The 27,197-nt window shown below is 48.1% G+C and overlaps 1 protein-coding gene across 1 annotated transcript in view; it reads right to left on the bottom strand.

Moving 5' to 3' along the window:
• The window catches only part of EPHX4 (epoxide hydrolase 4), a 45,577-nt gene that overhangs the window by 14,032 nt on the left and 4,348 nt on the right, over positions 1-27,197 (bottom strand). Inside the window, exons 2-4 of the mRNA XM_069967681.1 lie at positions 14,736-14,821; positions 6,490-6,647; positions 4,714-4,842 (exon numbers count right to left, since the gene is read on the bottom strand). Coding sequence (XP_069823782.1) covers positions 4,714-4,842; positions 6,490-6,647; positions 14,736-14,821 — 373 coding nt within the window. The remainder of the gene's footprint in view (positions 1-4,713; positions 4,843-6,489; positions 6,648-14,735; positions 14,822-27,197) is intronic.

Below are 27,197 nucleotides of genomic sequence, written 5' to 3'. Positions count from 1 at the left end.
AGGTTCTGTACACCATATACATTACAGTGCAGATATATTTAGTGACTCACAGGGGACGTCTTCTCTGATCGGAGTTCTTCCCTTTTCATCTTCTCCATCTGCACTGGGCCATTATGAGAACTTCTCCGAGCCACGAATCCACAGAATCTGCCAGACAGACATATTAGGCTCCACACTCTGTCACCATCCTCATCTATATACACACTGCACATCTGTATTGGCCGCTTTACACCCTCATTTAGTGGGTAGGCTGACTCTTATAGATGGCTCCCCCCTGTATTCCCCCCTTATAGATGGCTCCCCCTGTATCCCCCCCCCTTATAGATGGCTCCCCCCCTGTATTCCCCCTTATAGATGGCTCCCCCTGTATCCCCCCCCAGATAGATGGCTCCCCCTTATAGATGGCTCCCCTCCCCTGTATTCCCCCTTATAGATGGCTCCCCTCCCCTGTATTCCCCCTTATAGATGGCTCCCCTCCCCTGTATTCCCCCCTTATAGATGGCTCCCCCCTGTATTCCCCCCTTATAGATGGCTCCCCTCCCCTGTATTCCCCCCTTATAGATGGCTCCCCTCCCCTGTATTCCCCCCTTATAGATGGCTTCCCATCCCTGTATTCCCCCCTTATAGATGGCTTCCCATCCCTGTATTCCCCCCTTATAGATGGCTCCCCCTGTATTCCCCCCTTATAGATGGCTTCCCATCCCTGTATTCCCCCCTTGTAGATGGCTCCCCCCTGTATTCCCCCCTTATAGATGGCTCCCCTCCCCTGTATTCCCCCCTTATAGATGGCTCCCCTCCCCTGTATTCTCCCCTTATAGATGGCTCCCCTTCCCTGTATCCCCCCCTTATAGATGGCTCCCCCTGTATCCCCCCCTTATAGATGGCTCCCCCCTGTATCCCCCCCTTATAGATGGCTCCCCCCTGTATCCCCCCCTTATAGATGGCTCCCCCCTGTATGCCCCCCGTATAGATGGCTCCCCTGTATCCCCCCCTTATAGATAGCTCCCCCTGTATCCCCCCCTTATAGATGGCTCCCCCCTGTATCCCCCCCTTATAGATGGCTCCCCCCTGTATCCCCCCCTTATAGATGGCTCCCCCCTGTATCTCCCCCTTATAAATGGCTCCTCTCTCCTGTATTCCCCCTTATAGATGGCTCCCCCCCTGTATCCCCCCTTATAGATGGCTCCCCCCCTGTATCCCCCCCTTATAGATGGCTCCCCTGTATTCCCCTCTTATGGATGGCTTCCCTCCCCCCTGTATTCCCCCCTTATAGATGGCTCCCCCCTGTATCCCCCCCTAATAGATGGCTCCCCTCCCCTGTATTCCCCCCTTATAGATGCCCCCCCTTTATTCCCCCCCTTATAGATGGCTCCCCCTTATAGATGGCTTCCCTCCCCTGTATTCCCCCTTATAGATGGCTCCCCCCCCCTGTATCCCCCCCTTATAGATGGCTCTCCTCCCCTGTATTCCCCCTTATAGATGGCTCCCCCCCGTATCCCCCCTTATAGATGGCTCCCCCCCCTGTATCCCCCCCTTATAGATGGCTCCCCCCCCTGTATCCCCCCCTTATAGATGGCTCCCCCCCCTGTATCCCCCCCTTATAGATGGCTCCCCTCCCCTGTTTTCCCCCCTTATAGTTTGCCCCTGCACAGCAGATTAAAAACAAACAAACACACAACTCACCTAACAAGCGCTCCCCCGTCGCTCCTGTCCTATCTTCTTCTGCCCCCGGCTGATGCGTCGCTCCCTGGGGGATTCTCTGGGAGCGCACACATCCGGAAGCTGAGTGTGCGCCCGGGCCGGGACTTCCGGTACAGGAAGTCCCAGCGACGCGCACTAAGGTTCCTGATAGGTGAGCTCCCTGGGAATCCCCCAGGGAGCGACGCATCAGACAGGGGCAAGATTGCCTCTTGCGGCCGCAAGCAAGACCGTGCTTGCGGTCGCAAGAGAGGCATAAAGGAGGGGGTGGGCGCTGCAGTTCGGGGGGCGTGCGCCGATGCGGAGCGCAGCCTCTTGTGGCTGGAGGCATAACGCTGCCTCCGGCCACAAGAATGATTGACACAGCCAGGAGCTAATGGCTCCTGATGCTGTGTCAATCACATCCTGGCCCAGTCGGAACTGTATGCGCTCATTAGGAGTGCGAGCGCATACAGTTCCGGCCACTACTGATGTGTTAATGCTGTCTATTGCTTTTGCAGACAGCATTAACTGTCTGAGACCTCAGTGGGCCCCTGTCTGAGTGGGCCCGGGAGCGACCGCCCCCCTTGCCCCCACCAAATTTCGCTACTGCTACCAACCCTTCTCCTATGTCACTATCCTTACCTACCAACCCTTCTCCTATGTCACTATCCTTACCTACCAACCCTTCTCCTATGTCACTATCCTTACCTACCAAACCTTCTCCTATGTCACTATCCTTACCTACCAACCCTTCTCCTATGTCACTATCCTTACCTACCAAACCTCCTATGTTACTATCCTTACCTACCAACCCTTCTCCTATATCACTATCCTTACCTACCTACCCTTCTCCTATATCACTATCCTTACCTACCAACCCTTCTCCTATGTCACTATCCTTACCTACCAAACCTTCTCCTATGTCACTATACTTACCTACCAAACCTTCTATGTCACTATCCTTACCTACCAACCCTTCTCCTATGTCACTATCCTTACCTACCAAACCTTCTCCCATGTCACTATCCTTACCTACCAACCCTTCTCCTATATCACTATCCTTACCTACCAAACCTTCTCCTATGTAACAACAATTTGTGAATGTGTCTGAATTTGTGAAGGGATCTTTTGAATCCCAAAAGCTGACAATTCTAACAATTTTTGTTGGTCAATAAAAGGTATCACTCCTAAAATACTTTGATCACAAGTATTTACCACGATAAACATATTAAAAAGAAAAGGACCCAGAACAGACCCTTTTGGGCCAGCTGTAACCAGTCTCTGCTGGGAATATTCACCATTACCATCACCCTCTGTCCTTCACCAACCACAAATCCCCTGAACTACCCAGGGAGTAAAGCGACTCTGTACCCACAATCTGCCCCCCCCCCCCCAAACCCCTTGTACTTTCAGATAGCTGCTTTTAATCCAAGATCTGTCCTGAATTCCATTCGGCAGGGGATGCAGTTACTGTTTTAAAAACAACTTTTAATCCTGCAGCGCTGTGTTTAACGTCCGGGGCTTCCATTTGTATATGCATTAGGCTGGCACCACCTCTCTGTCCTTTCCTCCCCACCCTCCTCATCATTAGGAATGATCCAGGAACATTTACTGCTGTTTCAGCTTTGCACAGATGTATTAAGGATCCAGCCCATGTGCCAGGCTGCCACAGGTGGGAAATAGGAAGCAATCTGTCTGGATCATTCCTAATGATGAGGAGGGTGGGGAGGAGGGAAGGAGAGGTGGTGCCAGCCTAATGCATATACAAATGTAAGCCCCGGCCGTTAGACACAGCGCTGCAAGATTAAAAGTTGTTTTTATGACAATAACTGCATCACCTGCTGAACGAACCGCAGGACAGATCTTGGATTAAAAGCAGCTATCCGAATGTACAAGTGGTTTGGGGGGGACAGATTGTTGGTACAGAGTCACTTTAAGTCCAATTTTGTAAGGAATCTGTAAGACTCCCCCCTAACGCATCAGATTTCCCCTAATGATACATAATGAGTGGTATTTGCTTTTTTCATCGCCTGCTTTAGGTGTCTAGTTTGCATCGTTATTTTTTTATTGAAAAATGGTGAAACTGCAATAAAAACTTTATTATAAACAAATTCTCCTCTCCTGCAGGGTCCATAAAGCTGCAGTGAAGCGATAAAACAGTGTGCAGTAAGCCCCCTCCCCCTCCTCCATGTGGCGGCTGCACGTGGCCAGAATTCTATCATCATTACACACATGGTCTGATCGGATCCCATCAACTTATACAGCAGGGATGCAAAACTACAACAAAACTCCCATCATGCCTGAGCTTTGGCCTTGGCTGTCCACACATGATGGAAATTTCTGGAAGGGTAAGGGCTCCCCTAAGCTTCTTATAGACCATGGATAGCTGAGCAGAGTGATATATAATGTGATGGGAAAAGATTCAGTATCTTTTGAATTTCATTCATTTAAAATTTTGTTAAAGAGGTTGTTCACCATTCCTTTTTCTTTCAACTAGTTCCAGAAAGTGCCAGAGATTTTCAATTTACTTCTGTTAAAAAAATCTCAAATCATCCAGTACTTATCAGCTGCTGTATGTCCTGAAGGAAGTGGTGTATTCTCTCCAGTCTGACACAGTGCTCTCTGCTGCCACCTCTGTCCATGTCAGGAACTGTCCAGAGCAGCAGCAAATCCCCATAGAAAACCTCTCCTGCTTTAGACAGTTCCTGACATGGACAGAGGTGGCAGCAGAGAGCACTGTGTCACACTGGAGAGAATACACCACTTCCTGTAGGACATACAGAAGTTGATAAGTGCTGTGAAAATGAAGATCTTTTAATAGAAGTACATTACAAATCTCTGGCACCAGTTGAAATTTTTTTATTTTTGTCAACAACCTTTAATTCTGGGCCAAGAAGTCCAGTGGGCGGTCCTACTCTATCACTGAGTGACTCCGCCCAGTGGACTCCTTAGCATAGAAAAAGTGTAATTTCAGAGCAGAGCCCATAACACAGCAGCTTCCATTATACATCGCCTGTATGTTCCCCAGCTCACCTGTGAATACTGTGGGATGGGGAAAACTCAGAACAATAAGTTTGGTGACCATCTCCGGATAACATATAGCAACCAGCCAGGCGATCATCCCACCCCAGTCGTGGCCAATAAGGACACATTTAGTGTAACCTGAAGAAAGAACAGAGGAACGATTCAGTATAATATATCAAACATTAATGATTGCAGAAACACAGAAATGTTGTATTAAAGGGGGATTCCACTCAAACAGAATTTCTGATATGTTGCCACCCATGGTGATACTAACAATTCCTTCCATATTTGTTATTATCTGTTCAGTTTCCTTCCCACAGTTCTCAGCTGCTGCTTTCTGCTGAAGACACAAAAGTCTGTGTGTGAGCTTTTCTCTCTGTCTCCCCCTCCTCCCTTCTGAGACGGCTGATGTATATTCTTTCCAGTCTGACACAGCGCTCTCTGCTGCCACCTCTGTCCATGTCAGGAACTGTGCAGATTAGTAGCAAATCCCCATGGAGAACCTCTCCTGCTCTGGACAGTTCCTGACATGGACAGAGGTGGCAGCAGAGAGCACTGTGTCAGACGGGAGAGAATACACTACTTCCTGCAGGACATAAAGAAGCTGGTAAGTACTGGAAGACAGGAGATTTTTAAATAGAAGTAAATTACAAATCTGTATAACTTTATGACAGCGGCTGCTTTGAAAGCTGTGAGCCGCTGAGGACAGCAATCTGTGTACAGCGCTACGGAAAAGGTCAGCACTACAATGGTGGCAGGAAAAACATCTCAGATCGGGTTTACTGCAATGAAACGTCTCTCACAATCTGCAGGTGGTGGCCGTACTAAAGAGAAGGCTCCGGAATGGTGGGCGCAGTTATCTGGAGAAATCACTGGAGCAGTTCAGAGACGAGAGGTCACGGACGCCATTTACTTTCCAATTCGCCTCTGAGCGCCATCTATTACAATGTGCGACCTGGAGGGGCAATCTCCGGGGAACCTTCCAGGTGAGTTATCATGTGAACATCAACCATCAGCAATACTATTCATAGGGCGACGGCCCCGGCGACTTCCATCCAGCAGATTATAGGCAGCAGAGTTTGCCAGCTGCTTATTGATGTCTGTGAGCGGCCAGGAAAGCGTTCCCCGAGAAATGTCACCGACTCCATTAGGCTGCACTCATTCTCTGCCGCATGTCTGCCCATAGATCTCATCTCTCTAGCATAAAGAACGCAGTCATTCTTAGAGGTGAGCCCCATTTAAAGGGAAAGCTCCAATTTTGTGGAATAGTTGAGCTACAGATGTAGCAGAGCTGTATCAGTCATTTAGATTGGATACCCCGGCAGAGTATAAGTAATATCACTCTGAAGATGAGAGTCATAACATACATATATAGGCCCTGTTCACACAACCTATCTTTTGCATAAATCACGGCCGTTGTTGCAACAACGGCCGTGATTAATGCAAAAGATACGTTGTCTTTGTATACAATGTGTCCGGCTGGGATACCATTCATTCACTCTGGCCAGGATTACAGGCGGCCGCACAAAAACGGACATGTCAGTTTTGTGTGGCCGCCATTTAATGAGTAGCGGACGCACAGACATGTCAGTTTACACAACGCAGAGTGCGGCTCCGGCCGCACGCTCCATTGTGTGCAGCGAATTCAACAGAAATTAAGATCGTCCGGTGGGTAGTGCAGTACCAGCCGGGATGATCTTCACTGACACTGGCCGTTCTGTGACACGGCTGGGTCACAGAACGGCCGTTGTTATACGCTGTGTTAATACTCTATATTTTTCTTACCTAAAGAGTCGAGAATTTCTTTAACATCCACAATGATATAATCTAACTTGTAACTCTCTTTATTGTACGGCGCGTCCGTCTCCCCGTATCCTCGTAAATCCAGGGCCACCACCCGATATTCCCGCTTAAATTCTCGTAACTGGTGACGCCAGGAATACCTGCAATCAGAAGAGGGGATAGAGCTGTAAAACATGTCCACAACCTATATATATCTATCTATCATCACCTGGAGCATTGTGGGTAACGGTTCCGTGTGCCACGTATAGCCATATGGTACTAACGTACGACTATGAGAAAGGAACAACACATAGAGGTCGTTGTGTTACAGTGTAAGGTGGTGTGCAGATACTGTACCCACTGCTGCCGGGGAACCCCTGAATAATGTGTCTACCCCTGGACAACCCCCAGGGTCAGTCCTGTCCACATTGATGGCTTGGCCGGGCATCTGTGGCTACCACAAAATGTTTGTCTTTTCTACGGTAAGAGTGCCGAGTTGTGTTGTTTCCTGGATCTGGGGAACCTCTGATTAGGGATCAAGGAACCCCAGGCTTTCACACTCTGACTATTTTAGATTTAAAGGGAATGTGTCACCTACATTTTCTGTTACAGATTAGAGTCAGATACTAAAATTTGTTCTTATTCAAATGTGTTTCTATTTTCTGACTGTAATTTTTTAAGTTTTACTTTTTGTACATTGTTATGGGTGCGGCCATATTGCCTAGGCTGTTTTTAACAACATTTAGTGACATGCTTTACAGCAAGACTCATGGACATAGATAACAATAGACAGATACTGTCCCCTTGAGATGAATGTGAGACAATACTGAGCGCGCTCTTATCAGCCTCCTCTTATCATCACAGACACAACAGGAAGTCTCAGCTTAGTTTTAGCCCCAGTGGTGAGAATGAGAACTGCAAGATATCAGGATTATTATATAACAGAGAAAAAAATGGAAAATTTGAAAAAATGTCACCAACAAATTCTCAAAAACCTGTTTAACATATTAATACATAATTTATACAATAAGTCATTTTCTGATGACGCTGTCCCTTTAAAGGGCCAGGTTGCACCATGTTTTGCCCTCCTGGGTCTATAGAAATGGACGTCTTACAGCTACTGTATCTGTGCCTGAGGAATAAAGTTCTATCCCTGTATTATCCCAGCTTGTTATTGGACCATTCTTCTGTCTGCTGCCTGCCCTGACCTGTGACCCAGAGTGTCTGCTGCCTACCCTGACCTGTGACCCAGAATGTCTGCTGCCTGCCCTGACCTGTGACCCAGAGTGTCTGCTGCCTGCCCTGACCTGTGACCCAGAGTGTCTGCTGCCTACCCTGACCTGTGACCCAGAGTGTCTGCTGCCTGCTCTGACCTGTGACCCAGAGTGTCTGCTGCCTGCTCTGACCTGTGACCCAGAGTGTCTGCTGCCTGCTCTGACCTGTGACCCAGAGTGTCTGCTGCCTGCTCTGACCTGTGACCCAGAGTGTCTGCTGCCTACCCTGACCTGTGACCCAGAGTGTCTGCTGCCTGCTCTGACCTGTGACCCAGAGTGTCTGCTGCCTACCCTGACCTGTGACCCAGAGTGTCTGCTGCCTACCCTGACCTGTGACCCAGAGTGTCTGCTGCCTACCCTGACCTGTGACCCAGAGTGTCTGCTGCCTGCTCTGACCTGTGACCCAGAGTGTCTGCTGCCTGCTCTGACCTGTGACCCAGAGTGTCTGCTGCCTACCCTGACCTGTGACCCAGAGTGTCTGCTGCCTGCTCTGACCTGTGACCCAGAGTGTCTGCTGCAATCACAATATAGCCGGTTGAGGCGTCCTACAACACCTCACTCCCCAACCAGCCCTGAAATCTGACTGATTTGCTCCATAGATAACTCCTAGCTATATCTCGTGATCACAGCTGCTCTCTGGACTGAATTTATTTGACAGTAACGCTTTACACCTTATTTTGACAGCTACTGACATATACAGGGGAAAAGTACACACACGCACATTATATATATATATATATATATATACACACATACATACAGATACACAGTGTTGGGTAAAAGTTCCACCAAATAATAAGAAGTAGGAAACAAATAGAAGAAAGGGAATGCGGCTCCAATATCAGACTACACAGAGACTTTTGTAGTCTGTAACCATGGAGACACACTGGCTCCAGATGGTAACACGAAGGAAACTGTAGATGGTACAACAATATTTTTAACCAATTTTATGGTGGTTTTTGTGGAGTTTTTAGAGTCTGGACCTTCACTGGTGTGTGGGATATAACAGGCATTGCCATTGGTTTCAATGGAGGGAAAATTTTCTTGCAGCTTCCTACAGCACCAAGGACATTGAATGTTATGAGGCCCCTGGGATGTAGGGCCCCGCTCCAAGCTGACCTTATGTACTATCCTTATAGGTGATGAAAGCCAATGCATCTCTTATAGACACGGCTGACAAGACAGCGGGGAACCGGGATGGTTCTGGATGCAGTTAGCGCCATTTCCAGTTCCTTTGGTTGGGGTCAGCTGCACGTATCACCAAAACTCCAGAACATTAAAAGAATACAAATCGCCCATAGAATTCCCTGAAGCCATCATCCACATCACAGATAATAACACACAGAGCTCCGGCCACCTCCCCCTGGATCTCTGATCACTACTACTGTGGGGACCATGGGATTGTTTACCAGGCTGCGTCTTGGGAACGCCGATATAGTGACAGAGCGGAAGCCGCATCTCCATGAGACCAGAACAGAGGGATCAGCGGATCTGAAGATCAGAAGGGAATTTACTGCAAAACAACTACAGACATGAGACGGCTGCTGTATCCACAACACCGAGTATACGGCCACAGCAATATCCGTATACAATGAATGAAAAAGGAGAGTTATTCTATCTCATATATTATAGTTTTATTACCCTGTTAGAGAGGTTAAAGGAGAACTCCAGTGAAAAGATTCTTTCAAAATAACAGGTGTCAATTGACAGGTTAAAATTATATTGATTTGTATTTTACATCTGTTTGGAAATCTCCAGTCTTCCAGGACTTATCAGCTGCGGTATGTTCTGCAGGAAGTGGTATACTCTCTCCAGTCTGACACAGTGCTCTCTGCTGCCACCTCTGTCCACGTCAGGAACTGTCCACAGCAGCAGCAAATCCCCATAGAAAACCTCTCCTTCTGTGGACAGTTCCTGTCACAGACAGAGGTGGCAACAGAGAGCACTGTGTCAGACTGGAGAGAATACATCACTTCCTGCAGGACATTCAGCAGCTGATAAGTACTGGAAGATGGGAGATTTTGAATAGAAATGAATTACAAATCTAAAAAAAACTTTCTGACACCATTGATTTAAAAGATTGCCCCTTTAATCTCTATGTATCTATGTATAGGATATACCCACCCTATTGATGGGTCAGATTCTAGACACAAGAATGAGTGCAGAAAAACTCCTATTCCATCTGCCTCTGCCCCCACCTGCTCGTCTCTTCTGCCTGCTCAGCCAATCACTAGTCAAGATGAGACATTGCAGAAGCTAGTGATTGGCTGAGCGGGCAGGTGACAGGAAGGAGCAGAACAGGACTGTGGGGAGGTGAGTACTGCTGCCTTTTTCTCTATTTTTTCCACACCCCAGTAATGTATATAATAAAAATGAAAATGCTGGAATACCCCTTAAACTTTTTGGCATAAAAAGTAATAGATCTGGTATAACGTAGTATCTATAATCCATACACCGATACTATAACCCTGTGCAGACTCCATCATGTCTGTAATGTTTATACAGAAAGCCTGTGGGTTTACTGAACAGATGATGTGAATCCTGAGCCGCAGAGATTGTGTGTGGGCTGAAAAAAACATATTGAGTCAGATCTCCAAAAACTTCTCATAACTGGAGCATCAATATGGTAAAATGTGGGCGGAGCCAGAAGGATTCCCGACACAGGCAGCAATGTACATTGTGAGTAATAACGGCAAGAAGCCAAAGAGACGCATGTAAACAGGAGGCCCCATACACTGCTATAGCTATGGTATATGAAGGCACAAAACTTATAGAATCTTTACTTATCAGCTGCTGTATGTCCTGCAGGAAGTGGTGTATTCTCTCCAGTCTGACACACTGCTCTCTGCTGCCACCTCTGTCCATGTCAGGAACTGTCCAGAGCAGCTGCAAATCACAATAGAAAACCTTTCCTGCTCTGGACAGTTCCTGACATGGACAGAGGTGGCAGCAGAGAGCACTGTGTCAGACTGGAGAGAATACACCACTTCCTGCAGGACATACAGCAGCTGATAAGTATTGGAAGACTAGAGATTTTTTTTTACATAAAAAAGTAATTTACTAGTCTATATAAATCCGACACCAGTTGCTATGAAAGAAAAAAAAACTGCAGCAACTTGCAAAAAAAAAAAAAAAAGAATTTACCAGATTATTCATTTTGCTGCCATATTGGACCAAAAGCAAATTCAACTCTTAAAGGGACTATGTAAAACATGTTTTGTAATGCCTAAAGGGACTTTGTCACCATGAAAATGCTACTGGAGTGATACACAGTGGTACCTTGGTTTAAGAGCGTTTTGGAGTAAGATCTCACAGTTTTTAAAAATTGTGACTTGGTGTAAGAGCATTGCTTTGGTGTAAGAGCTCCCTGTACTGGGTGGGAGGGGGAGTGGGGGAGGGGCATGGTCTGCATAGTGGGGTCTACAGCCCAGTACTCTGACCCAGGAAGTCTCCCTCACCTTCCAAATCATAGCAGATCCACTTCAGGCTGGGGCTTACATCAGGGGACAGGACTGTGGAGGTAATCTCTCCATAGCTGTAACCCCTCTCTCCCCGGACAGAGAGTGCTGCATGTATGTGCCCACATCTGTCCTGCTCATTCCTTCCTGCTCCCTGCAGTCTCTGTCCGCCCTTGTGTTTCCCATCCTCTCCATTACTGTACAGTAACTTATAATATCACAGATTCTGCTGGTTCTGAATGTTTGTTTCATCTATTTACATGTTATTCAGAATAATAATCAGTATATTTGGGGTGTGGAACCAATTGTCTGCAGATCAGTGATTTCTTAGGGTAAAATTTGCTTTGGTGTAAGAGTGGATTTGGATTACAAGCGCCGTCCGGGAACGTATTATGCTCCTAATCCAAGGCACCACTGTATATGTGTATGTGTATATATATATAATCCAAGGCACCACTGTATATGTATATATATATATATATATATATATATAATCCAAGGCACCACTGTATATGTGTATATATATATATATATATAATCCAAGGCACCACTGTATATGTGTATGTGTATATATATATATATATAATCCAAGGCACCACTGTATTATATTTATGGGAGAAGATTCAGTATAACTTGTCATTTATTTATTGATTGAAATCTCTTGATCTTTCCAGGCTAAAGAGTCCAGTCTATTGATTGACTCCGCCCACTGGACTCCTTACCTTCAGAATCAGCAGGGATTTCAATAAACAAGTTACAAGTTATACTGAACCTTTTCCCACAATGATATATATCACTCCGCTCAGCTCCTCCTGCCCTATAACATGATACTGATAGATTACATAGCATTGCCTTGGTGACAGGTTCCCTTTAATTCTATATTTTTTGTTATACGCCTTGAATAAAAGCTGCAGGTCTCCCCCTCGGTCACGTACTGGCGGCTCCCTGTCCATGGAGGCGACATGATGGAAACTCTGACACCGGCCAAACACTTCTACACTCGGCTTTATATAATCTTACCATGGACAGGGTAATATATTCTTCGAGGTGCAGATCGTCTCTGTAATAAAGGTCACCTTGTAGCCCGGGGCGGCCGGAGTCTTACGTAGCATCAATAATGGAGAGTGTAATAAAGACTTCTCATAGAGGAACTGGTAGACACTGTAAATTACAAGCCGAACGTCCAAAGAACAATGCCCTAAGACAGCGAGAGCGGAGAGGACGTGCGGGAGAAGAGCACTGCACTCTACAATGTGTCCACTAATAGTCATTTCCTTAAAGGGGCACGAACGTTGCAGCAAACATTCCACAAATCAATAGTAAAAGTGAATGTGATAAATCTTATTAGAAAAAAATGCGGCCATCTCCACTGATCAGGCTACTTTCCTACTTCTCCTCTATCATAAACTCATTATTCACTCTGAGGAACTGCTAAAGAATCCATCTAGACATGAATCACTGATGGATCAGGTTACAGCTGCCTACAGAAGTCTATGGGAAGGGGGCCTGCAAAGTGAGATGGACACAGAAAGAAAGTTCTAGTAAGTATTATATCTACCCTAGTGCTGAATAAACAGCTTACACTGCTTGATACTACTCTATAATGTCCTCCATGCTCCCCATAGAAGTCTATGGAGAAGTGAGGAATGGGGTGGGGTAGGAGGAAGCAAAAGGAGACGGGCTGAGAGATACAGAGAAGCGGCTGAAAGCTCTAGTAAGTGTCTTATCTATCCCAGTTCTGGATTCACTGCTTACACTGCTCAGCACTCCTCTATAATGTCTTCTGTCCTGATGCTGCTTCTGAGGGTGTGCTATAGAGATATCAGGGAGCAGGATCCCTTCTTCTTTGTGTGCAGTATATAGAGACACTTTAGCTATTCTACACCCACTACCTGCATGGAAAGAGAAGTGTAATGCCACATTTTGTGTGTGTCTCCAGTTTGAAGCTCCATAATAGGACCGCAGTGTAGCTGCCAGAAGCGAGGAGAGTCAGGGTCCGTCAGGGGGTACACACCATACACAGCGGGCGGCAGCACCAAACAGCTTCCACCATGCTGATTTAGTGTTGGTATTTTCGGTGTGGTTTTCGTCTGTGTGAACATGGTCTTAGTCTCGGCATCAGACATCACCGCTCTGCAGTTTTGCCCGGAGTACTCCTGTAATGAATCATTCTTTACCCCGCTAATACACCCCATGCACAGAGGTTACTTATAAAGCTGTCCCCGGTGTTCCCATGAGTAATGGAAATGAGACTGTTAGCGCCATGGGGGGCGGTGACTGATGGGAATGGCGACATCTCCGCACAGCGCAGAGGAATAGTATATAATGTATAATAAGTAACTGGAACCTGATGGCGCCCGACAGACAATCTGCAGGAGGAAATCTCTGGCAGAAAACATGGCAGCTAGCTGTAACCAATGCAGATTATTAGAACGTCCAGTGATAAGGAGCCGCGAGGAGTCCACTCCGGAATGGATAGGACTATATGTAATATAATATCTAACCAATCTGTCACCACAAGATGGCGCCCCAAAATTAAAAAGCTTAAAGGGGAACTCCGGCCAAAAATCATTTACATCAACTGGTATACAGATTTGTAATTCACTTCTCTTAAAAAGAAAATGTCCAGTCTCCCAGTAGTTATCAGCTGCTGCATGTCCTGCAGGAAGTGGTTTATTCTCTCCAGTCTGACACAGTGCTCTCTGCTGCCACTTCTGTCCATGTCAGGAACTGTCCAGAGCAGGAGAGGATTTCTATGGGGATTTGCTGCTGCTCTGGACAGTTCCTGACATGGACAGAGGTGGCAGCAGAGAGCACTGTGTCAGACTGGAGAGAATACACCACTTCCTGCAGGACATACGACAGCTGATAAGCCCTGGAAGACGGGAGATTTTTAAATAGATGTAAATTACAAATCTATCTAAATTTCTGACACCAGTTGATTTAAAAGAATTTTATTTTTGGCCGGAGTTCTCCGTTAAGTCAAGAAAGGTGATACCTGAATGATCTTGATGCAGAACTGTGCACAAAGCACAAGGGTTGTCACTGCCGCTCCGATATCCCTGTATGTATATTGATGGGCATCTACTTTGCCTGCTAAGCCCTAATACCCCGCCATTCTGGCTTGATTGACATCTCCCCAGTAGAGGTCACTTGTGACATACGACAGACAGAAAGATGTCAATCACACCAGGAGGGGCGGGGTTGGGGTGCCGACTCTTTCTGATGTGTCCCCGCCCCTATGACTATTCGGGGATTATCTGTAAATAGCGTGCTGACCGCTTCTCTATAATGATGGAAGACGCTCGCCGTGCGCTGAGCATCATCCGCTCCATCATCTGTCCGGCCGCTGCTGACATGACAGATGAATCTCCTGGAGCAATGTGGCCTCCATACGGCCGTATTACATCCAGGAGACTGTTGGCGTCCTCTGAGGGTCATTCGCTGCGCTGAAGGTTATACGCTCATCTCTACAATACGTATAGGAAAATATACGTCACAATGAAGAATCACTCACCAGAACTCGGGGAATCCGTGCAGAAGCAACATGAGCGGTTTTCCTCGCTCTCCTGCCGCAACGTAGTGGAATCGTAACCCGGAGTCCTGCGGATACAGTATATAGACGTCAGCCATGAGAAAGAAGACGACAGCTATACAGAGTCACATGAGAGGAGAAACAAACATGGCCGCCATCAGGCCCCAGCGCTCCCTATTCCTGCTGTATACATAGCAGGCGTCCCCCTGCCCAGTAGTATATATGGCACACGGCAGGTGGGGGCTATGGGGGCCCAGGAATTGACACTTACACCTCTGCCCTTATATATTTCTGTCATTCTTTGGGGAACAGTCATTGAAGTGTTGGGCACCATATTGGGAACCAGGTTTGCCCCCTATTACCCATCAAATAGGAACTTTATAGCCATGAAGCGGTCACTGGTGGGTAGAGGGTGGGTGGGTCCAATGCATGGCTGCAATAGGGTCCCTATACAGAACATAGGGCTGCACACAGTGCCTGGACTACATTACCCAGAATACATGGTTCCTGCACGGGAAACAGGTCATGTGATGGGGAACAGGTCATGTGACAGATGTGGGATCAGCAGATCCAAAGGTTGGAAAAGTTTATACGGAGCAGTCTCTTCATTACTATATCAGAGGGGTACTCAGGCGATTTTTTTTCCCCTTTTAACTGAGCTGGTGTCAGAAAGTTATATAGATTGGAGATCTCCAGTCTTCCAGTACTTATCAGTTGCTGTATGTCTTGCAGGAAGTGGTGTATTCTCTCCAGTCTAACACTGTGCTCTCTGCTGCCACTTCTGTCCATGTCAGGAACTGTCCAGAGCAGGAGAGGTTTTCTATGGGGATTTGCTGCTGCTCTGGACAGTTCCTGACATGAACAGAGGTGGCAGCAGAGAGCACAGTGTCAGACTGGAGAGAATACACCACTTCCTGCAGAACAAACAGCAGCTGATGAGTACTGGGAGAGAGGAGATTTTTAAATAGAAGAAAATTACAAATCTATATAATTTTCTGACTTGGGTTGATTTAAAAGAAAAAGATCTTCCCCGGAGTACCCCTTTAATGCTCCTCACTTCCTTAGCAATTAACGTTGCGTTTCCTCCTTTTATCATCCTGCCCCAAACCGGAACCGATTCATTTATCTCCCATCCTGGAAATGATCCGATATAATTTATAGGGGATGATAAATAGGATAAATTCACTTATTTTATCATATTAAAATGTAGGTCAGATCCCAATTGTGATTCTCTAGGAGAGGGAAGTGGTAGAAGCCTCCGGGCGAAAGTGCTGCGCTTTGAAGTAAGAAGAACGTGAGGAAGACGCCGCATGTGACCTGCATACTAAAGACGAGCCTGGCGGGAGGCATGTGGAGTGTAGTATACATACTGGTCTCCATACTGAGGCTCACACCTTATCACCTGCCTATCGGGGGAACGAATGGCGCACTGGGGGTGACTACGGCCAAATACTGAGGTCTGGGTCTGAGTCGTGGTGAAGCGTTTATCCTGCTTACACAATCCAGGACTCTGGGATTCTGGGACTCAAAGCTTATTCTTAGAAACAGGTCATCAATATCGCATCAGTGGTGGTCCGACTCCCGCCCCCCCACCGACAGCACCCCCCCCCCCACACACACACACGACAGCCACCCCCTCAGCCGACAACATACCCCCCCACCGACAGCCCCCCCCCCACACACACGACAGCCACCCCCTCAGCCGACAGCCACCCCCTCAGCCGACAGCCACCCCCTCAGCCGACAGCACCCCCCCCCCCCACGACAGCCCCCCCCCCACACACACACGACAGCCACCCCCTCAGCCGACATCACCCCCCCACACACACACGACAGCCACCCCCTCAGCCGACAGCCAGATACAGCGCCACATGTTATTGCTGTGGTGTCTGGTATTGCAGCTTTACACAGTTGATTCCTATTTTAGGGCTGCAGTAAAGTACAGAACTGTGAGCGGTGATAAATGAGGAGACTGCAGCCCTTGTATGAGCCGTCACCCCCGTATGTAACAGATATATACACAGCTATACACTCATCTGGATGGGCCATACACTGGGCACAACTCCACCTACGGCTTATGCCGATTATCTCATGCAGGACGCAACCACCACCTGCCCCACCGCCCTCCACCACCACCTGCCCCACAGTCCTCCGCCACCACCGCCCTCCACCACCACCTGCCCCACAGTCCTCCGCCACCACCGTCCTCCGCCACCACCTGCCCCACAGTCCTCCGCCACCACCGTCCTCCGCCACCACCTGCCCTACCGTCCTCCGCCACCACCGTCCTCCGCCACCACCGCCCTCCACCACCACCTGCCCCACAGTCCTCCGCCACCACCTGCCCCACAGTCCTCTGCCACCACCGTCCTCCGCCACCACCTGCTCCACCGTCCTCCGCCACCACCGTCCTCCGCCACCACCTGCCCCACAGTCCTCCGCCACCACCGTCCTCCGCCACCACCGCCCTCCAGCACCCTCTGCCACCACCTGCCCCACAGTCCTTCGCCACCACCTGCCCCACAGTCCTCTGCCACCACCGTCCTCCGCCACCATCTACCCCACAGTCCTCCGCCACCACCTGCCCCACAGTCCTCTGCCACCACCGTCCTCCGCCACCACCTGCCCCACCGTCCTCCGCCACCACCGTCCTCCGCCACCACCGTCCTCCGCCACCACCTGCCCCACCGTCCTCAGGGGATTCAGATTTTGACAAGAAACCTGTAAAGGAGAGAATGATGTATCCTAGAGCCGATTCCTGTGCAGCCATAAATGGTTCCCCGCGTGCGAAATACCGAGGCTCAACTTGTGCGGAAAGAATAATAAACTTTCCCTTGTTGCAATTAGACCAGCGTTTCTCAACGTTTTCAAGTCAAGTACCCCCATGTGATGAGATGCTGCAGCCGAGTACCCCCAAGGATGCAATTGATTAGAAACGTTTCCTTAAAGGGGTATTCCACCGACACAGAACTTTTGATATATTGCTACCCATGGTGAGACTAACAATTCCTTCTATACTTGTTATTCTCTATTCAGTCTCCTTCCCCCAGTTCTAAGCTGCTGATTTCTGCTGAAGACACAAAAATGTGTGTGTGAGCTTTTCTCTCTGTCTCCCCCTCCTCCCTTCTGAGACGGCTGATCTAAACAAGTCCCTGGCTGGCTGTATCTGCATCATTGTAGTTGCTGGGAGGATTATTCTTAGGTCAAGTAGCTAATAAGATCACTGTGATTACCCCTCCCAGCATTACAGAGAAGCTACAATGGAACCATATACCTTCCCCTCTTGGAGCCATATACATGTCCCCTTACAGCCATATACCTCCCTCCTTGCGGCAAGATACCTCTCCCAGTAGCCAGATACATGTCCTTTTGCTGACATATTCCTCCCCCTGAGGCCTGATAGATTTATCAAACAGTCTTACAGTAGGGGTGTCCTTTGTTGTCCATAGCAACCAATCATAGCTGAGCACTTATGTCCTTTTTTGTCCATAGCAACCAATCAAAGCTGAGCACTTATGTCCTTTGTTGCCCATAGCAACCAATCATAGCTGAGCACTTATGTCCTTTGTTGTCCATAGCAGCCAATCACAGCTATGCACTAATGTCCTTTGTTGTCCATAGCAGCCAATCACAGTTGAGCACTTATCATTGATTGTGAGCTTGATACATAAACACTGGCAGTTATGATGACATCACAAGCACAAGATCTATGATGTCACACATGGTGCGGATACACAGCTGTAGAGCTGAGGCTTCTTCTGTTATATACAGGTTGGCAGCTGGAAGATGGAGCTCATCGCTTAGGCCTCGTTCACACATGTCGCTAAAATGAATTCAGTAAACACCATATCTGGGCTCATGTGTGAACCTGGTCTTAGAGGAGTTTTCCATTCCCTGGAAACCCCCTTTAAAATGGCTGTTGTTCTGTAGGCCGCCCGTCTCTGCTGTATGTCAGCTCCCTGGAGCAGGACATGTGCTGTATATAAGATGGCTGTATATGTGATAATAATAGTAATTTCTATAGGGAAAACAGTAATGTCCTACATCACAACTTTTGCTGGAAGGAAAGAGGGACAGTCACGGCAATGTGCCACGCCCTATAGCCACGCCCTATAACCACATCACCTTTTACCATTATATGAGAGAAATATTATCACCACATCTTTACCACATAGTGACTTATACCCCCCTTATACCATTGCTGCATAACATCCACTATACAAATACTAATATACCCCCATACCATTACCACATAACGTCTACTATATAAAGAGCAATACTCTCCCTCAGCACTGACCATGTAGCGGTAGATGAGGCTATACATAGGCCCTGCAGACCTTATAAGTGATTAAAGTGCAGGTATTCAGTGATTACAGTGCAGGTATTCAGTGATTAAAGTGCAGGTATTCAGTGATTACAGTGCAGGTATTCAGTGACTCACAGGGGATGTCTTCTCTTGTTGTTCACTTTTGTGTTTCTTTCCCATCTTGCGAAAACCTCTCCGACCATCTGGGAGACAAACATATTCAGCTCCTCTCTCCAGCATCATCTTCATCTGCTTCACACAGTAACTCTCTGTGCCCCCCAATAGTAGTAAGGCCACCCTGTGCCCTCATATGATATTAGGCGCCCTGTGTGCTGTGTTCCCATAATATATTAGGCCATTCTTCTATGTTCCCCTATAGAAATCTATATGCCCCTATGTGCCCCATATATATTAGTTTGGCCCCATCTGTTCCCCATTTGCCCTCTCTGTGCTCACATAGGCCTCCTCTCCCTCTCCCCACATGGTAGTAGCCCCCACCTGTGCTTCCATATAGTGTAGCAGTCCCCATATAGTATAGGCCCCAATCCTGTGCAGAAGCCCCAAATAGTACAGGCTCCTCTGTGCAGCATCCCCAACAAAGTATAGCCTCTCTCTGTGTATTCCCCACATAGTATAGCCCCCTTTGTAGCTCCCACAAAGTATAGCCCCCCTTTGTAGCCCTAACATAGTATAGCCCCCACATAATATAGCCCCCCTGTGTAGCCCACACTTAGTATCATTCACCTTTGTAGCCCTAACATAGTATTGCCCCCTTTGTAGCCCCCCCCCGTGTAGAGCACACTTAGTATAGCCCCCCTTTGTAGCCCCCACATAGTATAGCCCCCCTTTGTAGCTCCCACATAGCATAGCCCCCTTTGTAGCTAGCCCACACTTCGTATAGCCCCACAGTGTAGAACCCATATAGTGTAGCCCCCCAGTGTAGCCCCAACATATTATAGCGCCCCCCCCCCCCCCCCCCCCCCCGTGTAGCCCCCATGGTATAGCCCCCTTTGTAGTAGCTTCCATGTGGGGAAAAAAAAAAAAAGTACAGACACACCCGGTGCAGGCTTCCTGTCATCAGACATTCACGGTTCCAGCCCCGCGGCGCCTGCACTCTTCTCCCTTTGGCTCTGGACATGACATCTGGGCCAAGCAGGAGAGCAGTGCGGGCGCCGCAGGATTGGAACAGAGAACGTCTGATGACAGGAAGCCTGCACCGGAAGTCTCTGTACTTGAGATACGGGGGCCACGATTCTTTAGTGTCCGGGGTGATGGCTGCAGAGGGACCCGGCCTGTTAGTATCACTGTGAGCTCATCAGGAGCGCTCACAGTGAAACAGACCCTGTCAGTACCTGGCAGGGGCAGAGGAGGGGGCAGCAGGACACATGGGGGCCGCCGGATCACCCCAAAATCAGGACTGTCCCGCCGGATCCGGGACGGTTGGGAGGTATGGTAATGTCTCTCTATCTTTCGTTACAGGATTAAGTCTCCGGATCCTATCTACTCCATACATGTGTACAGCTGTATGCAGCAGCCTAGTGGTGATCCAGGGAGATCACATCCGATCGCCACTTGTGGGGTCAGGAAGGAATCCCCCCACCCACCCCCCCGAAGTAGAACTCTCCGGGGGGGTTCTTTGCCTTCCTCTGGATCTTTAGATCCGGTGACTCTCAGATCAGGATAATAGACGGGTGGGAATGACTGCGGCACGTTCTGTGGTCTCCACCTTAGAGTCACCCGATCAGCTATTCATTAAAGGGCCGGTAATATTTCATTACAATGTTGCATATTGCTATTTTGTTTTTTAGAATAAAGAATTTGAATTTATGTTGGTGTTACTTCATTCTTGTCTGCATTTCTATTTATTATACTGACCATGAACAGAGCGATCACTGCCTCTTGGCTTAAGAATAAGTACAATCAATTGGACTTAGATGATGTACTATACTGCTCTCTACCTGTACTACATGTCCTGTACTGCCCGCTACCTGTACTACATGTACTGCACTGCCCTCTACTTGTACTACATGTCCAGTACTGCCCTCTACCTGTACTGCACTGCCCTCTACCTGTACTACATGTACTGTACTGCCCTCTACCTGTACTACATGTACTGTACTGCCCGCTACCTGTACTACATGTACTGCACTGCCCTCTACCTGTACTACATGTCCAGAACTGCCCTCTACCTGTACTACATGTCCTGTACTGCCCGCTACCTGTACTACATGTACTGCACTGCCCTCTACCTGTACTACATGTCCAGTACTGCCCTCTACCTGTACTACATGTACTGCACTGCCCTTTACCTGTACTATATATACTGTACTGCCCTCTACCTGTACTATATGTACTCTACTCTCTCTATCTGAACTATATATACTGTACTGCCCTCTACCTGTACTACATGTCCTGTACTGCCTTCTACCTGTACTATATATAATGTACTGCCCTCTACCTGTACTATATATACTGTACTGCCCTCTACCTGAACTACATGTACTGTATTGCCTTCTACCTGTACTACATGTCCTGTACTGCCCGCTACCTGTACTATATATACACAATACAGCACTCCACCTGTACTAAATATAATGTACTGTCCTCTACCTGTACTATATATACTGTACTGCTCTCTACCTGTACTATCTATAATGTACTGCTCTCTACCTGTACTATATATAATGTACTGCCCTCTACCAGTACCATATATACTCTACTGCTCTCTACCGGTACTATATATACACTATACTGCTCTCTACCTGTACTATATTGCTCTCTACCTGTACTATATATACTATACTGTTCTCTCCCTGTACTGTATATACTATACTGCTCTCTACCTGTACTGTATATACTGTACTGCTCTCTACCTGTACTATATATAATGTACTGCCCTCTACCTGTACTATATATACTGTACTGCCCTCTACCTGTACTATATATAATGTACTGCCCTCTACCTGTACTGTATATACTATACTGCTCTCTACCTGTACTATATATACTGTACTGCCCTCTACCTGTACTATATATACTATACTGCCCTCTACCTGTACTATATATATACTATACTGCCCTCTACCTGTACTATATATATACTATACTGCCCTCTACCTGTACTATATATCATGTACTTACACTTGTATCTCTGGTGCTTTAAAGATGTTAAGTTTAGATACGAACATAACTTGGGTTACAAGGTCGATATATGAAAAAGTAAAGCTATATGTGTATAACCAGTGTCATACAAGGCTACCTATAGATAAAGATAGGTCATTCCTGAGAAACAAATCCTATCAATGCTCACTTCTTCTCCTTCCCTGCATAATGACCTCTGCACAGGTCACAGAGCATGCCTGCAATACTGTCCATAGAAGTCATCATGTGATATCACTGCTCCTCTTATTACCCTCACAGAGCATGCTCACAACATTACTCCCAGAGGTCATTAGGAGATAGTCACAGTTTGCATCCTTTCCATCTGCCCTGTGATCTCTGCACAGATCACAGAGCATGCCCTCAACACCTAGTGGCTCCCACAGAAGCCAACAGATGATGGCCACAGCTTCCACACCATGCACAGTGACAGAGCATGCCGATAACACTCTCCTACAGAAGTTAATAGGTGATGGACGCATCTCACCTCATTCTCCACTCTACACAGCTCAACAACTGCTCTTAAGTGCACAGCGACCTCTGAAAAAATCACAGAGCACATCCACATCTCTCTGCCATAACAATCAGGTGCTCACCACAATTCACCATCTTTCCTTCCTTTTACTGTGACCTTTGCACAGATCATGAGGCATGCCCACACTAGTCACCTATAGAAGTCAATATAGGATGATTACAGTCCCCCTTGCAGTCTGACCTCTGCACAGATCATGAAGCATGCCCACACTAGTCTCCTATAGAAGTCAATATGTGATGATAACAGTCCCCAACCCCCCTGCACAGGTCACACAGTATGCCTAGAAAACGCTTTAAAAAGGTCAATAAGTCCTGTTAAAAAGTTTCTAGCCCTTGAATGCCTCTACAACGGGCCGTGAAGAGTCACATGACAGACTTTTTTGCACTCCGTGATCGCTATGAAGAGTCCTGCTTTGAATATGGCATAAGGTGAGATTCATATACACGTACCCCCTTATTGGCACTCTGGGGACTATTTAGTGGGGGGTCCATAGTGCCCCCTAGTTTTGCTCGGATCAGGCATTATATAGATGTTTGCACTGCAGATAAGGGGAGTCCGACCCCCAATATCCCCCCCATCTGTGTTCTCACCATACAGACTGATAACCTGTATCACACATCATTCTGAAATCCCTCAAACACAGGGGTAGGAAACCTTGGACCTTCAGCTGTTGCAAAACTACAACTCCCATCATGCCTGGACAGCCAAAGCTAAATCTAAACATATATATATAAAGCTGTCCAGGCCTGATGGGAGTTGTAGTTTTGCCAAGGTTCCCTCCCCCTGCTCTAACACCACATGGCCCACCATCCTATAAATCAGCTTTCCTCGAAGTCGGACCATCAGCGTCCATGATGACTTCCAATGATTTGGTCGGATGCCCGCCATGCGCTCAATACTCGGGGCCAGATCGGAGCGCCAGCTGTGACTCTGCACCGGCAGGAGGATGACTCTGATCTGCTGGAGAGAACACGCCGCCTCACGCAGCCCCATCATTTCTAGCTGAACAATAGGCGGTTTCGTAACTCATCAGTAACCTTGAGAAATGAGTTGGATTTACCAAACGCGGCTATGTAAAGCCGTATCGCGGCCGGTAAGAACGCCGGTCAAGTTCGTAATCACTGCTGTACGGATGCCGGATCCCGCTCGTCACGCCAATTGAAGGGATAATCACTATTAAGGTGCTGTAATTGCCTCAATGAAAAGGCGGCTGCGTGTTTACACTCAACTTGGCAGCGTGAATTGTTATTCTACGAACGTGGCGGTGAACGCGCTGAAAGAAGGTGACCTGCAAAACTGCGCCGTGCTCGGAGGAGAGAGGAAAATCACACAAAGGACAGGGATACGGAGAGAGGATACAGCAGGGGTTAATCCATCACCGGCTGCCCGACGTCTCCTCCGCTATCCATGTAGATTATACAGGATATTCTATAGAGAAGCCATAGACAGACACATGGGGTATACAGACACGGCCATACACATGGGGGTATACAGACACATGGGGTATACAGACACGGCCATACACATGGGGGTATACAGACACATGGGGTATACAGACACGGCCATACACATGGGGGTATACAGACACATGGGGTATACAGACACGGCCATACACATGGGGCATACAGACACGGCCAGACGCATGGGGTATACAGACACATGGGGTATACAGACACGGCCAGACACATGGGGCATACAGACACATGGGGTATACAGACACATGGGGTATATAGACACGGCCATACACATGGGATATACAGACACGGCCAGACACATGGGGCATACAGACACGGCCAGACACATGGGGCATACAGACACGGCCAGACACATGGGGCATACAGACACGGCCAGACACATGGGGCATACAGACACGGCCAGACACATGGGGTATACAGACACGGCCAGACACATGGGGTATACAGACACGGCCAGACACATGGGGTATACAGACACGGCCAGACACATGGGATATACAGACACGGCCAGACACATGGGGCATACAGACACGGCCAGACACATGGGGGTATACAGACACGGCCAGACACATGGGGCATACAGACACGGCCAGACACATGGGGCATACAGACACGGCCAGACACATGGGGCATACAGACACGGCCAGACACATGGGGCATACAGACACGGCCAGACACATGGGGTATACAGACACGGCCAGACACATGGGGTATACAGACACGGCCAGACACATGGGGTATACAGACACATGGGGGTATACAGACACTGCTAGACACATGGGGTATATAGACACGGCCAGACACATGGGGTATACAGACACATGGTGTATACAGACACAGCCAGACACATGGGGTATACAGACACATGGTGTATACAGACACAGCCAGACACATGGGGTATACAGACACGGACAGACACATGGGATATACAGACACCGCCAGACACATGGTGTATACAGACACCGCCAGACACATGGGGTATGCAGACACGGCCAGACATACGGGGGTATACAGACACTGCCAGACACATGGGGGTATACAGACACATGGGGGTATACAGACACTGCTAGACACATGGGGGTATACAGACACTGCCAGACACATGGGGGTATACAGACACATGGGGGTATACAGACACTGCCAGACACATGGGGGTATACAGACACTGCCAGACACATGGGGGTATACAGACACATGGGGGTATACAGACACATGGGGGTATACAGACACTGCCAGACACATGGGGGTATACAGACACATGGGGGTATACAGACACTGCCAGACACATGGGGGTATACAGATACATGGGGGTATACAGACACTGCTAGACACATGGGGGTATACAGATACATGGGGGTATACAGACACTGCCAGACACATGGGGGTATATAGACACTGCCAGACACATGGGGGTATACAGACACATGGGGGTATACAGACACATGGGGGTATACAGACACATGGGGGTATACAGACACTGCCAGACACATGGGGGTATACAGACACATGGGGGTATACAGATACATGGGGGTATACAGACACTGCCAGACACATGGGGGTATACAGACACATGGGGGTATACAGATACATGGGGTATGCAGACACGGCCAGACATACGGGGGTATACAGACACTGCCAGACACATGGGGGTATACAGACACATGGGGGTATACAGACACTGCTAGACACATGGGGGTATACAGACATGGCCAGACACATGGGGTATACAGACACGGCCAGACACATGGGGTATACAGACACGGCCAGACACATGGGATATACAGACACGGCCAGACACATGGGGCATACAGACACGGCCAGACACATGGGGCATACAGACACGGCCAGACACATGGGGCATACAGACACGGCCAGACACATGGGGTATACAGACACGGCCAGACACATGGGGTATACAGACACGGCCAGACACATGGGGTATACAGACACGGCCAGACACATGGGGTATACAGACACATGGGGGTATACAGACACTGCTAGACACATGGGGTATATAGACACGGCCAGACACATGGGGTATACAGACACATGGTGTATACAGACACAGCCAGACACATGGGGTATACAGACACATGGTGTATACAGACACAGCCAGACACATGGGGTATACAGACACGGACAGACACATGGGATATACAGACACCGCCAGACACATGGGGGTATACAGACACCGCCAGACACATGGGGGTATACAGACACATGGGGGTATACAGACACTGCTAGACACATGGGGGTATACAGACACTGCCAGACACATGGGGGTATACAGACACATGGGGGTATACAGACACTGCCAGACACATGGGGGTATACAGACACATGGGGGTATACAGACACATGGGGGTATACAGACACTGCCAGACACATGGGGGTATACAGACACATGGGGGTATACAGACACTGCCAGACACATGGGGGTATACAGATACATGGGGGTATACAGACACTGCTAGACACATGGGGGTATACAGATACATGGGGGTATACAGACACTGCCAGACACATGGGGGTATATAGACACTGCCAGACACATGGGGGTATACAGACACATGGGGGTATACAGACACATGGGGGTATACAGACACATGGGGGTATACAGACACATGGGGGTATACAGATACATGGGGGTATACAGACACTGCCAGACACATGGGGGTATACAGATACATGGGGGTATACAGACACTGCCAGACACATGGGGGTATACAGACACATGGGGGTATACAGACACATAAGGGGTATACAGACACATAAGGGGTATACAGACACATAAGGGGTATACAGACACATAAGGGGTATACAGATACACAGAATCCCTCCAGGAGCCTTTGTTATAGACAGAACACAAAGTAACCAGAAGCAACACCTGAGTGCTGGCGCTGAAGGAGTTAATGGCAGCCGTCTTGTGCGGCTTAGGATTTGTGAATGATTTACGGCCACAGTCGTCC

The sequence above is a fragment of the Dendropsophus ebraccatus genome, chromosome 4, assembly GCF_027789765.1.
Source record: "Dendropsophus ebraccatus isolate aDenEbr1 chromosome 4, aDenEbr1.pat, whole genome shotgun sequence".
Lineage (NCBI taxonomy): Eukaryota > Metazoa > Chordata > Amphibia > Anura > Hylidae > Dendropsophus > Dendropsophus ebraccatus.
The sequence above is the reverse complement of the archived record's forward strand: the minus strand, read 5'-3'. Positions and strand labels throughout refer to the sequence as shown.